This window comes from Etheostoma spectabile, chromosome 3 (assembly GCF_008692095.1).
Source record: "Etheostoma spectabile isolate EspeVRDwgs_2016 chromosome 3, UIUC_Espe_1.0, whole genome shotgun sequence".
Classification (NCBI taxonomy): Eukaryota; Metazoa; Chordata; class Actinopteri; order Perciformes; family Percidae; genus Etheostoma; species Etheostoma spectabile.
This window is the reverse complement of record NC_045735.1, coordinates 20,833,566-20,850,435: the sequence shown is the minus strand read 5'-3', so window position 1 is coordinate 20,850,435 and position 16,870 is coordinate 20,833,566. Positions and strand designations below refer to the sequence as shown.

Genomic DNA, 16,870 nt, shown 5'->3' with positions numbered 1-16,870 from the left:
TAACTTCTTGCTGATGTTGAACAAGCAGCTGCAATAGTAAGCTAATGTAATCTTTATTATGCATATTTGAATGTGCTCATAATAAACGCATAATTTCTACATACAGTAGGCTATGTTTATGTATTTTAGTTTTTTAATTTAGGCCTCAAAATGCCATTTAAAATGTTCAGTTATCGTCGTGCCCCGAACAATAGCCCCACGCAGTGAGCAGCAGGTGTGGCGAATACTATATTGTTTTTTAGATGTTTCCAAAGTGGTGATAAGGTGTCGAGTTTTCACCCATCAGCAAGTAAGCTTGGCAATTTAGCCTATTTTTATTAAATTCAGCTTTATTGAGGAAAAACTGATTTCACAGTACCAATAACATGGCTTTGACTCCATCGGTCTGACAATCGGACAATCGGACATCTTCATTCAGCCTAATCCGTCGCTCATTTATTATGAATCAGAAAATGTATTCTTAATAGCAGTCGAGGTCAGGTGTAATTTTTAATTAGTTTTAATAAGTAGATTGTGATTAGAGTTTGAGTATGGCACTTTATCAGTGCTGCTGACTATGTGACGTGACGAATTTTCCAGAGAGTCTTTCTTAACAGTCCATGTCTCAAAACAACAGTCTCAAACAATGTCATCTTCTATGGTGTATTAACTATTATATTTTATACAGCTAACTCTTCTACACTGTTGCTTTTAATTCAACATGTAATGTGATAGAACAGTCCATGGTGTTAACATGATGTGGAGCAGTGGTCTGAGTGTTGTATTTGTTTTGACCTCCAGACCGACCAACGTCGTAAGTGGACAAGAGACTTTGTTCCAAACCCCGTCCGGTCCAGCAGCCCGCGGCCCATCCACCGTAGGATCCCAGCGGCAGCGTCCCAGAGTGGCGTCCCACCTGGCACTGACCCTGGCTCCTCAGCTGGAAAGCCGCTGACTCTGGAGGTAAGTCTGACTCCGGCTCTCAGTGGAAAAAAGTTTAACTTTACTACTGTATGTTGACATGTACACATAAGCCATAAGGCCTACTGCAGTAATAACACTGTGAAAGAAATGCTACATTTGGCACAGAGACTGGGTGTTCATGTGCTTGATGTTGTGATATGTATGACGTGTGAGATAGATATCGACAGATAGATATGAATCAATCTTCTTGTTTGGTAATGTTAATTTTCCTATTTATCATGTCCTGTCTAGATATTTAGACTTGCAACATTGTTATTGAAACTTTCCTGTCAATAAAGCCCCTTTGAATTGAAAAAAAAGATAGATAGATAGATAGATAGATAGATAGATAGATAGATAGATAGATAGATAGACCTACTGTCATTGAAAAAAGGACTTTTAAATGGAACATGTGAGATTTATACACTTATAAACCAATGTTTTTTTCTATGTATTTTACCTTTTAAGACTTTCCGAACCAAAAAAATTCCCTGATGCTAAATGCCAATTTTTTTGCTGTAAATGAATTTAATAAGACTGAAATAAGTAGCAGTGAGTAGCTTTTGGATGACTTGGCTTTGTTGGTTGATTTGATACAGACCGTCTGTTTCATCTATTGAACAATTAGACTGATCATAGAAATATTATAATAAAGATCTTTCCACGTTTTTCCTAACTTCTTGCCGATGTTTGTCCAGTATGCAAGCAGTGCAGTAAGCCTAATTTACTATGCCTATATTTAAATATGCTCTTCATAGACAAATAATATAGCCTACATAGACTTTTTGGATATTTTGTTTAATTTAGACCTGAAAAGATCGTTTTAAATATTCCGTTTGCATTGTGGCCGAACAACATCATTTATTAACAGGTCAGAGGTGAGTCAAAATGTTTTAAGAGCTTCATTAATTTAGGCTATATGTCTGGCTCACATGTGGATATTCCAATAAAACTGTATTTAATGAAATTGCCACAAACTAACACATGGCATTGTTCTTGCAATGGAGGACTAGTTGATGGCACTTATTGGAACCTGAGGGAAGACATGTGGTCAGGGTCCATATTGGGTCAGGGACCTGATAATTCCACGGTTGCTATGTTTGTCTCCAGGTGCATCATTTCACATATGATCATCATTCAAACAAAACAAACTTTCTATCAGTCAGAAATTCAGAAATTTCTACTTGCACACCACGATTTCTGTAAAAGAGACAATTCAACTGACGACTTTTTGCACCTTGAGTTCTACTAAAGACCTACTGTCACTGACAAAAGGACTTTTACATGGAAAATGTGAGATTTATACACTTTCTAAACCAGTGTTGTTGTCTGTGTATTTTACCTTTGAGACCCCAAAATTAACCAATGTTAATTAATCAAATAAGACTGTTTGTAGCCTATAAGTTTGAAGAAGTAGCTTGACTGAAGCAGCTTTTGGTTGACTTGGATTTGTTGGTTGGTTTTATACTGACCGTCTGTTTTATCTATTAAATAATAAGCCTAATCCTAGAAATAATATAATAACAATAATGTTTCAAGATTTTCTTTAACTTTTTGCTGATGTTGAACAAGCAGCTGCAATAGTAAGCTAATGTAATCCTTATTATGCATATTTGAATGTGCTCATAATAAACGCATAATTTCTACATACAGTAGGCTATGTTTATGTATTTTAGTTTTTTAATTTAGGCCTCAAAATGCCATTTAAAATTTTCAGTTATCGTCGTGCCCCAAACAATAGCCCCCCGCAGTGAGCAGCAGGTGTGGCGAATACAATAATAATTTTTAGATGTTTCCAAAGTGGTGATAAGGTGTCGAGTTTTCACCCATCAGCAAGTAAGCTTGGCAATTTAGCCTATTTTTAGTAAATTCAGCTTTGAGAAAAAACTGATTTCACAGTGCCAATGACATGGCTTTGACTCCATCGGTCTGACAATCGGACAATCGGACATCTTCATTCAGCCTAATTCGTCGCTCATTTATTATGAATCAGAAAATGTATTCTTAATAGCAGTCGAGGTCAGGTGTAATTTTTTATTAGTTTTAATAAGTAGATTGTGATTAGAGTTTGAGTATGGCACTTTATCAGTGCTGCTGACTATGTGACGTGACGAATTTTCCAGAGAGTCTTTCTTAACAGTCCATGTCTCAAAACAACAGTCTCAAACAATGTCATCTTCTATGGTGTATTAACTATTATATTTTATACAGCTAACTCTTCTACACTGTTGCTTTTAATTCAACATGTAATGTGATAGAACAGTCCATGGTTTTAACATGATGTGGAGCAGTGGTCTGAGGGTTGTATTTGTTTTGACCTCCAGATGGACCAACGTCGTAAGGGGACAAACCCCGACCGGTCCAGCAGCTCGCGGCACATCCACCGTAGGATCCCAGCGGCAGCGTCCCAGAGTGGCTTCCCACCTGGCACTGACCCTGGATCCTCAGCTGGAAAGCCGCTGACTCTGGAGGTAAGTCTGACTCCGGCTCTCAGTGGAAAAAGTTTAACTTTACTACTGTATGTTGACATGTACACATAAGGCATAAGGCCTACTGCAGTAATAACACTGTGAAAGAAATGCTACATTTGGCACAGAGACTGGGTGTTCATGTGCTTGATGTTGTGATATGTATGACGTGTGAGATAGATATCGACAGATAGATATGAATCAATCTTCTTGTTTGGTAATGTTAATTTTCCTATTTATCATGTCCTGTCTAGATATTTAGACTGGCAACATTGTTATTGAAACTTTCCTGTCAATAAAGCCCCTTTGAATTGAAAAAAAAAGATAGATAGATAGATAGATAGATAGATAGATAGACCTACTGTCATTGAAAAAAGGACTTTTAAATGGAACATGTGAGATTTATACACTTATAAACCAATGTTGTTTTCTATGTATTTTACCTTTTAAGACTTTCCGAACCAAAAAAATTCCCTGATGCTAAATGCCAATTTTTTTGCTGTAAATGAATTTAATAAGACTGAAATAAGTAGCAGTGAGTAGCTTTTGGATGACTTGGCTTTGTTGGTTGATTTGATACAGACCGTCTGTTTCATCTATTGAACAATTAGACTGATCATAGTAATGTTATAATAAAAATCTTCCCACGTTTTTCTTTAACTTTTTGCCGATGTTTGTCCAGTATGCAAGCAGTGCAGTAAGCCTAATTTACTATGCCTATATTTAAATATGCTCTTCATAGACAAATAATATAGCCTACATAGACTTTTTGGGATATTTTGTTTAATTTAGACCTGAAAAGATCGTTTAAAATATTCCGTTTGCATTGTGGCCGAACAACATCATTTATTAACAGGTCAGAGGTGAGTCAAAATGTTTTAAGAGCTTCATTAATTTAGGCTATATGTCTGGCTCACATGTTGGATATTTCCAATAAAACTGTATTTAATGAAATTGCCACAAACTAACAAATGGCATTGTTCTTGCAATGGAGGACTAGTTGATGTCACTTAATTGGAACCTGAGGGAAGACATGTGGTCAGGGTCCATATTGGGTCAGGGACCTGATGATTCCACGGTTGCTATGTTTTGTCTCCAGGTGCATCATTTCACATATGATCATCATTCAAACAAAAACAAACTTTCTATCAGTCAGAAATTCAGAAAATTTCTACTTGCACACCACGATTTCTGTAAAAGAGACAATTCAACTGACGACTTTTTGCACCTTGAGTTCTACTAAAGACCTACTGTCACTGACAAAAGGACTTTTACATGGAAAATGTGAGATTTATACACTTTCTAAACCAGTGTTGTTTTTTGTGTATTTTACATTTGAGACCCCAAAATTAACCAATGTTAATTAATCAAATAAGACTGTTTGTAGCCTATAAGTTTGGAGAAGTAGCTTGACTGAAGCAGCTTTTGGTTGACTTGGATTTGTTGGTTGGTTTTATACGGACCGTCTGTTTTTATCTATTAAATAATTAGCCTGATCATAGAAATAATATAATAACAATAATGTTTCAAGATTTTCTTTAACTTCTTGCTGATGTTGAACAAGCAGCTGCAATAGTAAGCTAATGTAATCTTTATTATGCATATTTGAATGTGCTCATAATAAACGCATAATTTCTACATACAGTAGGCTATGTTTATGTATTTTAGTTTTTTAATTTAGGCCTCAAAATGCCATTTAAAATGTTCAGTTATCGTCGTGCCCCGAACAATAGCCCCACGCAGTGAGCAGCAGGTGTGGCGAATACTATATTGTTTTTTTAGATGTTTCCAAAGTGGTGATAAGGTGTCGAGTTTTCACCCATCAGCAAGTAAGCTTGGCAATTATGCCTATTTTTATTAAATTCAGCTTTATTGAGGAAAAACTGATTTCACAGTACCAATAACATGGCTTTGACTCCATCGGTCTGACAATCGGACATCTTCATTCAGCCTAATCCGTCGCTCATTTATTATGAATCAGAAAATGCATTCTTAATAGCAGTCGAGGTCAGGTGTAATTTTTAATTAGTTTTAATAAGTAGATTGTGATTAGAGTTTGAGTATGGCACTTTATCAGTGCTGCTGACTATGTGACGTGACGAATTTTCCAGAGAGTCTTTCTTAACAGTCCATGTCTCAAAACAACAGTCTCAAACAATGTCATCTTCTATGGTGTATTAACTATTATATTTTATACAGCTAACTCTTCTACACTGTTGCTTTTAATTCAACATGTAATGTGATAGAACAGTCCATGGTGTTAACATGATGTGGAGCAGTGGTCTGAGTGTTGTATTTGTTTTGACCTCCAGACCGACCAACGTCGTAAGTGGACAAGAGACTTTGTTCCAAACCCCGTCCGGCCCAGCAGCCCGCGGCCCATCCACCGTAGGATCCCAGCGGCAGCGTCCCAGAGTGGCGTCCCACCTGGCACTGACCCTGGCTCCTCAGCTGGAAAGCCGCTGACTCTGGAGGTAAGTCTGACTCCGGCTCTCAGTGGAAAAAAGTTTAACTTTACTACTGTATGTTGACATGTACACATAAGCCATAAGGCCTACTGCAGTAATAACACTGTGAAAGAAATGCTACATTTGGCACAGAGACTGGGTGTTCATGTGCTTGATGTTGTGATATGTATGACGTGTGAGATAGATATCGACAGATAGATATGAATCAATCTTCTTGTTTGGTAATGTTAATTTTCCTATTTATCATGTCCTGTCCAGTTATTTAGACTTGCAACATTGTTATTGAAACTTTCCTGTCAATAAAGCCCCTTTGAATTGAAAAAAAAGATAGATAGATAGATAGATAGATAGACCTACTGTCATTGAAAAAAGGACTTTTAAATGGAACATGTGAGATTTATACACTTATAAACCAATGTTTTTTTCTATGTATTTTACCTTTTAAGACTTTCCGAACCAAAAAAATTCCCTGATGCTAAATGCCAATTTTTTTGCTGTAAATGAATTTAATAAGACTGAAATAAGTAGCAGTGAGTAGCTTTTAGATGACTTGGCTTTGTTGGTTGATTTGATACAGACCGTCTGTTTCATCTATTGAACAATTAGACTGATCATAGAAATATTATAATAAAGATCTTCCCACGTTTTTCTTAACTTCTTGCTGATGTTTGTCCAGTATGCAAGCAGTGCAGTAAGCCTAATTTACTATGCCTATATTTAAATATGCTCTTCATAGACAAATAATATAGCCTACATAGACTTTTTGGGATATTTTGTTTAATTTAGACCTGAAAAGATCGTTTAAAATATTCCGTTTGCATTGTGGCCGAACAACATCATTTATTAACAGGTCAGAGGTGAGTCAAAATGTTTTAAGAGCTTCATTAATTTAGGCTATATGTCTGGCTCACATGTTGGATATTTCCAATAAAACTGTATTTAATGAAATTGCCACAAACTAACAAATGGCATTGTTCTTGCAATGGAGGACTAGTTGATGTCACTTAATTGGAACCTGAGGGAAGACATGTGGTCAGGGTCCATATTGGGTCAGGGACCTGATGATTCCACGGTTGCTATGTTTTGTCTCCAGGTGCATCATTTCACATATGATCATCATTCAAACAAAAACAAACTTTCTATCAGTCAGAAATTCAGAAAATTTCTACTTACACACCACGATTTCTGTAAAAGAGACAATTCAACTGACGACTTTTTGCACCTTGAGTTCTACTAAAGACCTACTGTCACTGACAAAAGGACTTTTACATGGAAAATGTGAGATTTATACACTTTCTAAACCAGTGTTGTTGTCTGTGTATTTTACCTTTGAGACCCCAAAATTAACCAATGTTAATTAATCAAATAAGACTGTTTGTAGCCTATAAGTTTGGAGAAGTAGCTTGACTGAAGCAGCTTTTGGTTGACTTGGATTTGTTGGTTGGTTTTATACGGACCGTCTGTTTATCTATTAAATAATAAGCCTAATCCTAGAAAAATATATATAACATAATGTTTCAAGATTTTCTTTAACTTTTTGCTGATGTTGAACAAGCAGCTGCAATAGTAAGCTAATGTAATCCTTATTATGCATATTTGAATGTGCTCATAATAAACGCATAATTTCTACATACAGTAGGCTATGTTTATGTATTTTAGTTTTTTAATTTAGGCCTCAAAATGCCATTTAAAATTTTCAGTTATCGTCGTGCCCCAAACAATAGCCCCCCGCACGCAGTGAGCAGCAGGTGTGGCGAATACAATAATAATTTTTAGATGTTTCCAAAGTGGTGATAAGGTGTCGAGTTTTCACCCATCAGCAAGTAAGCTTGGCAATTTAGCCTAGTTTTAGTAAATTCAACTTTATTGAGGAAAAAGTGATTTCACAGTACCAATGACATGGCTTTGACTCCATCGGTCTGACAATCGGACATCTTCATTCAGCCTAATCCGTCGCTCATTTATTATGAATCAGAAAATGTATTCTTAATAGCAGTCGAGGTCAGGTGTAATTTTTAATTAGTTTTAATAAGTAGATTGTGATTAGAGTTTGAGTATGGCACTTTATCAGTGCTGCTGACTATGTGACGTGACAAATTTTCCAGAGAGTCTTTCTTAACAGTCCATGTCTCAAAACAACAGTCTCAAACAATGTCATCTTCTATGGTGTATTAACTATTATATTTTATACAGCTAACTCTTCTACACTGTTGCTTTTAATTCAACATGTAATGTGATAGAACAGTCCATGGTGTTAACATGATGTGTAGCAGTGGTCTGAGTGTTGTATTTGTTTTGACCTCCAGACCGATCAACGTCGTAAGGGGACAAGAGACTTTGTTCCAAACCCCGTCCGGCCCAGCAGCCCGCGGCCCATCCACCGTAGGATCCCAGCGGCAGCGTCCCAGAGTGGCGTCCCACCTGGCACTGACCCTGGATCCTCAGCTGGAAAGCCGCTGACTCTGGAGGTAAGTCTGACTCCAGCTCTCAGTGGAAAAAAGTTTAACTTTACTACTGTATGTTGACATGTACACATAAGGCATAAGGCCTACTGCAGTAATAACACTGTGAAGAAATGCTACATTTGGCACAGAGACTGGGTGTTCATGTGCTTGATGTTGTGATATATATGACGTGTGAGATAGATATCGACAGATAGATATGAATCAATCTTCTTGTTTGGTAATGTTAATTTTCCTATTATCATGTCCTCTAGATATTAGACTGGCAACATTGTTATTGAAACTTTCTGTCAATAAAGCCCCTTTGAATTGAAAAAAAAAAAAGATAGATAGATAGATAGATAGATAGTAGATAGATAGATAGACCTACTGTCATTGAAAAAAGGACTTTTAAATGGAACATGTGAAATTAATACACTTATAAACCAATGTTGTTTTCTATGTATTTTACCTTTTAAGACTTTCCGAACAACAAAATTCCCTGATGCTAAATGCCAATTTTTTTGCTGTAAATGAATTTAATAAGACTGAAATAAGTAGCAGTGAGTAGCTTTGGATGACTTGGCTTTGTTGGTTGATTTGATACAGACCGTCTGTTTCATCTATGAACAATTAGACTGATCATAGTAATGTTATAATAAAAATCTTCCCACGTTTTTCTTTAACTTCTTGCCGATGTTTGTCCAGTATGCAAGCAGTGCAGTAAGCCTAATTTACTATGCCTATATTTAAATATGCTCTTCATAGACAAATAATATAGCCTACATAGACTATTGGGATATTTTGTTTAATTTAGACCTGAAAAGATCGTTTAAATATTCCGTTTGCATTGTGGCCGAACAACATCATTTATTAACAGGTCAGAGGTGAGTCAAAATGTTTAAGAGCTTCATTAATTTAGGCTATATGTCTGGCTCACATGTTGGATTTTCCAATAAAACTGTATTTAATGAAATTGCCACAAACTAACAAATGGCATTGTTCTTGCAATGGAGGACTAGTTGATGTCACTTATTGGAACCTGAGGGAAGACATTGGTCAGGGTCCATATTGGGTCAGGGACCTGATGATTCCACGGTTGCTATGTTTTGTCTCCAGGTGCATCATTTCACATATGATCATCATTCAAACAAAAACAAACTTTCTATCAGTCAGAAATTCAGAAAATTTCTACTTGCACACCACGATTTCTGTAAAAGAGACAATTCAACTGACGACTTTTTGCACCTTGAGTTCTACTAAAGACCTACTGTCACTGACAAAAGGACTTTTACATGGAAAATGTGAGATTATACACTTTCTAAACCAGTGTTGTTGTCTGTGTATTTTACCTTTGAGACCCCAAATTAACCAATGTTAATTAATCAATAAGACTGTTTGTAGCCTATAAGTTTGGAGAAGTAGCTTGACTGAAGCAGCTTTGGTTGACTGGATTTGTTGGTTGGTTTTATACGGACCGTCTGTTTTTATCTATTAAATAATTAGCCTGATCATAGAAATAATATAATAACAATAATGTTTCAAGATTTTCTTTAACTTCTTGCTGATGTTGAACAAGCAGCTGCAATAGTAAGCTAATGTAATCTTTATTATGCATATTTGAATGTGCTCATAATAAACGCATAATTTCTACATACAGTAGGCTATGTTTATGTATTTTAGTTTTTAATTTAGGCCTCAAAATGCCATTTAAAATGTTCAGTTATCGTCGTGCCCGAACAATAGCCCCACGCAGTGAGCAGCAGGTGTGGCGAATACAATATTGTTTTTTAGATGTTTCCAAAGTGGTGATAAGGTGTCGAGTTTTCACCCATCAGCAAGTAAGCTTGGCAATTTAGCCTATTTTTATTAATTCAGCTTTATTGAGGAAAAACTGATTTCACAGTACCAATAACATGGCTTTGACTCCATCGGTCTGACAATCGGACAATCGGACATCTTCATTCAGCCTAATCCGTCGCTCATTTATTATGAATCAGAAAATGCATTCTTAATAGCAGTCGAGGTCAGGTGTAATTTTTAATTAGTTTTAATAAGTAGATTGTGATTAGAGTTTGAGTATGGCACTTTATCAGTGCTGCTGACTATGTGACGTGACGAATTTCCAGAGAGTCTTTCTTAACAGTCCATGTCTCAAAACAACAGTCTCAAACAATGTCATCTTCTATGGTGTATTAACTATTATATTTATACAGCTAACTCTTCTACACTGTTGCTTTTAATTCAACATGTAATGTGATAGAACAGTCCATGGTGTTAACATGATGTGGAGCAGTGGTCTGAGTGTTGTATTTGTTTTGACCTCCAGACCGACCAACGTCGTAAGTGGACAAGAGACTTTGTTCCAAACCCGTCCGGCCAGCAGCCCGCGGCCCATCCACCGTAGGATCCCAGCGGCAGCGTCCCAGAGTGGCTTCCCACCTGGCACTGACCCTGGCTCCTCAGCTGGAAAGCCGCTGACTCTGGAGGTAAGTCTGACTCCGGCTCTCAGTGGGAAAAAGTTTAACTTTACTACTGTATGTTGACATGTACACATAAGGCATAAGGCCTACTGCAGTAATAACACTGTGAAAGAAATGCTACATTTGGCACAGAGACTGGGTGTTCATGTGCTTGATGTGTGATATGTATGACGTGTGAGATAGATATCGACAGATAGATATGAATCAATCTTCTTGTTTGGTAATGTTAATTTTCCTATTTATCATGTCCTGTCTAGATATTTAGACTGGCAACATTGTTATTGAAACTTTCCTGTCAATAAAGCCCCTTTGAATTGAAAAAAAAGATAGATAGATAGATAGATAGATAGTTAGATAGATAGATAGATAGATAGATAGATAGATAGATAGATAGATAGATATACCTACTGTCATTGAAAAAAGGACTTTTAAATGGAACATGTGAGATTTATACACTTATAAACCAATGTTGTTTTCTATGTATTTTACCTTTTAAGACTTTCCGAACAACAAAAATTCCCTGATGCTAAATGCCAATTTTTTTTGCTGTAAATGAATTTAATAAGACTGAAATAAGTAGCAGTGAGTAGCTTTTGGATGACTTGGCTTTGTTGGTTGATTTGATACAGACCGTCTGTTTCATCTATTGAACAATTAGACTGATCATAGAAATATTATAATAAAGATCTTCCCACGTTTTTCTTATCTTCTTGCCGATGTTTGTCCAGTATGCAAGCAGTGCAGTAAGCCTAATTTACTATGCCTATATTTAAATATGCTCTTCATAGACAAATAATATAGCCTACATAGACTATTTGGGATATTTTGTTTAATTTAGACCTGAAAAGATCGTTTAAAATATTCCGTTTGCATTGTGGCCGAACAACATCATTTATTAACAGGTCAGAGGTGAGTCAAAATGTTTTAAGAGCTTCATTAATTTAGGCTATATGTCTGGCTCACATGTTGGATATTTCCAATAAAACTGTATTTAATGAAATTGCCACAAACTAACACATGGCATTGTTCTTGCAATGGAGGACTAGTTGATGTCACTTAATTGGAACCTGAGGGAAGACATGTGGTCAGGGTCCATATTGGGTCAGGGACCTGATGATTCCACGGTTGCTATGTTTTGTCTCCAGGTGCATCATTTCACATATGATCATCATTCAAACAAAAACAAACTTTCTATCAGTCAGAAATTCAGAAAATTTCTACTTGCACACCACGATTTCTGTAAAAGAGACAATTCAACTGACGACTTTTTGCACCTTGAGTTCTACTAAAGACCTACTGTCACTGACAAAAGGACTTTTATATGGAAAATGTGAGATTTATACACTTTCTAAACCAGTGTTGTTGTCTGTGTATTTTACCTTTGAGACCCCAAAATTAACCAATGTTAATTAATCAAATAAGACTGTTTGTAGCCTATAAGTTTGAAGAAGTAGCTTGACTGAAGCAGCTTTTGGTTGACTTGGATTTGTTGGTTGGTTTTATACGGACCGTCTGTTTTATCTATTAAATAATAAGCCTAATCCTAGAAATAATATAATGATAATGTTTCAAGATTTTCTTTAACTTCTTGCTGATGTTGAGCAAGCAGCTGCAATAGTAAGCTAATGTAATCCTTATTATGCATATTTGAATGTGCTCATAATAAACGCATAATTTCTACATACAGTAGGCTATGTTTATGTATTTTAGTTTTTTAATTTAGGCCTCAAAATGCCATTTAAAATGTTCAGTTATCGTCGTGCCCCAAACAATAGCCCCCCGCAGTGAGCAGCAGGTGTGGCGAATACAATAATAATTTTTAGATGTTTCCAAAGTGGTGATAAGGTGTCGAGTTTTCACCCATCAGCAAGTAAACTTGGCAATTTAGCCTAGTTTTAGTAAATTCAACTTTATTGAGGAAAAAGTGATTTCACAGTACCAATGACATGGCTTTGACTCCATCGGTCTGACAATCGGACATCTTCATTCAGCCTAATCCGTCGCTCATTTATTATGAATCAGAAAATGTATTCTTAATAGCAGTCGAGGTCAGGTGTAATTTTTAATTAGTTTTAATAAGTAGATTGTGATTAGAGTTTGAGTATGGCACTTTATCAGTGCTGCTGACTATGTGACGTGACAAATTTTCCAGAGAGTCTTTCTTAACAGTCCATGTCTCAAAACAACAGTCTCAAACAATGTCATCTTCTATGGTGTATTAACTATTATATTTTATACAGCTAACTCTTCTACACTGTTGCTTTTAATTCAACATGTGATGTGATAGAACAGTCCATGGTGTTAACATGATATGGAGCAGTGGTCTGAGTGATGTATTTGTTTTGACCTCCAGACCGATCAACGTCGTAAGGGGACAAGAGACTTTGTTCCAAACCCCGTCCGGCCCAGCAGCCCGCGGCCCATCCACCGTAGGATCCCAGCGGCAGCGTCCCAGAGTGGCTTCCCACCTGGCACTGACCCTGGATCCTCAGCTGGAAAGCCGCTGACTCTGGAGGTAAGTCTGACTCCGGCTCTCAGTGGAAAAAAGTTTAACTTTACTACTGTATGTTGACATGTACACATAAGGCATAAGGCCTACTGCAGTAATAACACTGTGAAAGAAATGCTACATTTGGCACAGAGACTGGGTGTTCATGTGCTTGATGTTGTGATATGTATGACGTGTGAGATAGATATCGACAGATAGATATGAATCAATCTTCTTGTTTGGTAATGTTAATTTTCCTATTTATCATGTCCTGTCTAGATATTTAGACTGGCAACATTGTTATTGAAACTTTCCTGTCAATAAAGCCCCTTTGAATTGAAAAAAAAAGATAGATAGATAGATAGATAGATAGATAGATAGATAGATAGATAGATAGTTAGATAGATAGATATACCTACTGTCATTGAAAAAAGGACTTTTAAATGGAACATGTGAGATTTATACACTTATAAACCAATGTTGTTTTCTATGTATTTTACCTTTTAAGACTTTCCGAACAACAAAAATTCCCTGATGCTAAATGCCAATTTTTTTGCTGTAAATGAATTTAATAAGACTGAAATAAGTAGCAGTGAGTAGCTTTTGGATGACTTGGCTTTGTTGGTTGATTTGATACAGACCGTCTGTTTCATCTATTGAACAATTAGACTGATCATAGTAATGTTATAATAAAAATCTTCCCACGTTTTTCTTTATCTTCTTGCCGATGTTTGTCCAGTATGCAAGCACTGCAGTAAGCCTAATTTACTATGCCTATATTTAAATATGCTCTTCATAGACAAATAATATAGCCTACATAGACTATTTGGGATATTTTGTTTAATTTAGACCTGAAAAGATCGTTTAAAATATTCCGTTTGCATTGTGGCCGAACAACATCATTTATTAACAGGTCAGAGGTGAGTCAAAATGTTTTAAGAGCTTCATTAATTTAGGCTATATGTCTGGCTCACATGTTGGATATTTCCAATAAAACTGTATTTAATGAAATTGCCACAAACTAACACATGGCATTGTTCTTGCAATGGAGGACTAGTTGATGTCACTTAATTGGAACCTGAGGGAAGACATGTGGTCAGGGTCCATATTGGGTCAGGGACCTGATAATTCCACGGTTGCTATGTTTTGTCTCCAGGTGCATCATTTCACATATGATCATCATTCAAACAAAAACAAACTTTCTATCAGTCAGAAATTCAGAAAATTTCTACTTGCACACCACGATTTCTGTAAAAGAGACAATTCAACTGACGACTTTTTGCACCTTGAGTTCTACTTAAGACCTACTGTCACTGACAAAAGGACTTTTACATGGAAAATGTGAGATTTATACACTTTCTAAACCAGTGTTGTTGTCTGTGTATTTTACCTTTGAGACCCCAAAATTAACCAATGTTACTTAATCAAATAAGACTGTTTGTAGCCTATAAGTTTGGAGAAGTAGCTTGACTGAAGCAGCTTTTGGTTGACTTGGATTTGTTGGTTGGTTTTATACGGACCGTCTGTTTTATCTATTAAATAATAAGCCTAATCCTAGAAATAATATAATAATAATGTTTCAAGATTTTCTTTAACTTCTTGCTGATGTTGAACAAGCAGCTGCAATAGTAAGCTAATGTAATCTTTATTATGCATATTTGAATGTGCTCATAATAAACGCATAATTTCTACATACAGTAGGCTATGTTTATGTATTTTAGTTTTTTAATTTAGGCCTCAAAATGCCATTTAAAATGTTCAGTTATCGTCGTGCCCCAAACAATAGCCCCCCGCAGTGAGCAGCAGGTGTGGCGAATACAATAATGTTTTTTAGATGTTTCCAAAGTGGTGATAAGGTGTCGAGTTTTCACCCATCAGCAAGTAAGCTTGGCAATTTAGCCTATTTTTATTAAATTCAGCTTTATTGAGGAAAAGGTGATTTCACAGTGCCAATGACATGGCTTTGACTCCATCGGTCTGACAATCGGACATCTTCATTCAGCCTAATTCGTCGCTCATTTATTATGAATCAGAAAATGTATTCTTAATAGCAGTCGAGGTCAGGTGTAAATTTGAATTAGTTTTAATGAGTAGATTGTGATTAGAGTTTGAGTATGGCACTTTATCAGTGCTGCTGACTATGTGACGTGACGAATTTTCCAGAGAGTCTTTCTTAACAGTCCATGTCTCAAAACAACAGTCTCAAACAATGTTATCTTCTATGGTGTATTAACTATTATATTTTATACAGCTAACTCTTCTACACTGTTGCTTTTAATTCAACATGTGATGTGATAGAACAGTCCATGGTTTTAACATGATGTGGAGCAGTGGTCTGAGGGTTGTATTTGTTTTGACCTCCAGATGGACCAACATCGTAAGGGGACAAACCCCAACCGGTCCAGCAGCTCGCGGCACATCCACCGTAGGATCCCAGCGGCAGCGTCCCAGAGTGGCTTCCCACCTGGCACTGACCCTGGATCCTCAGCTGGAAAGCCGCTGACTCTGGAGGTTAGTCTGACTCCGGCTCTCTTAGACTAGCAGCATTGTTATTGAAACTTTAATGTCAATTAAGCTTTTTTGAATTAAAGAAGATAGATAGATAGATAGATAGATAGATAGATAGATAGATAGATAGATTCCTTAAGGTACTCAAACAACGTCATCTTATATGATGTATTAACTTTTACATTTTATACAGCTTTATCTTCTATACTTTTGCTTGTATATAATTTAATACATAACATTTATTTTTAAGTAAGTATTGTTGCATTGTGATCGGGATCCTTTTAATTCAACATGTGATGTGATAGAACAGTCCATGGTGTTAACATGATGTGGAGCAGTGGTCTGAGTGATGTATTTGTTTTGACCTCCAGACCGACCAACGACGTAAGAGGACAAGAGACTTTGTTCCAAACCCCGTCCGGCCTAGCAGCCCGCGGACCCTCCACCGTAGGATCCCAGCGGCAGCGTCCCAGAGTGGCTTCCCACCTGGCACTGACCCTGGCTCCTCAGCTGGAAAGCCGCTGACTCTGGAGGTAAGTCTGACTCTGGCTCTCTTAGACTGGCAACATTGTTATTGAAACTGTAATGTTAACAAAGCCCCTTTGAATTGAAAAAGATTGATAGATAGATAGATAGATAGATAGATAGATAGATAGATAGATTGGTGGGTGCGTAGATGGATGGATGGACGGGTAGATAGACGGATGGATGGACGGACGGGTGGATGGATGGATGGATGGATGGATAGATAGATAGATAGATTCATCAAGGCAGCAACTCAAACAACGTCATCTTCTATGATGTATTAACTATTACATTTCATACAGCTAACTCTTCTATACTTTTGCTTGTATATAATTTAGGCCGACCAACGTCGTAAGTGGACAAGAGACTTTGTTCCAAACCCCGTCCGGCCCAGCAGCCCGCGGCCCATCCACCGTAGGATCCCAGCGGCAGCGTCCCAGAGTGGCGTCCCACCTGGCACTGACCCTGGCTCCTCAGCTGGAAAGCCGCTGACTCTGGAGGTAAGTCTGACTCCGGCTCTCAGTGGAAAAAGTGAAACTTTACTACT

At 37.0% G+C, this 16,870-nt stretch overlaps 1 protein-coding gene across 1 annotated transcript in view; it reads left to right on the top strand.

Annotated features, from left to right (window-relative positions):
• Nucleotides 1-16,870, top strand: part of LOC116682115 (atrophin-1) — a 36,866-nt gene that overhangs the window by 9,403 nt on the left and 10,593 nt on the right. The window contains exons 2-10 of the mRNA XM_032509706.1: nt 781-942; nt 3,267-3,413; nt 5,723-5,884; nt 8,185-8,330; nt 10,649-10,808; nt 13,156-13,317; nt 15,655-15,801; nt 16,170-16,331; nt 16,662-16,823. Coding sequence (XP_032365597.1) covers nt 781-942; nt 3,267-3,413; nt 5,723-5,884; nt 8,185-8,330; nt 10,649-10,808; nt 13,156-13,317; nt 15,655-15,801; nt 16,170-16,331; nt 16,662-16,823 — 1,410 coding nt within the window. The remainder of the gene's footprint in view (nt 1-780; nt 943-3,266; nt 3,414-5,722; nt 5,885-8,184; nt 8,331-10,648; nt 10,809-13,155; nt 13,318-15,654; nt 15,802-16,169; nt 16,332-16,661; nt 16,824-16,870) is intronic.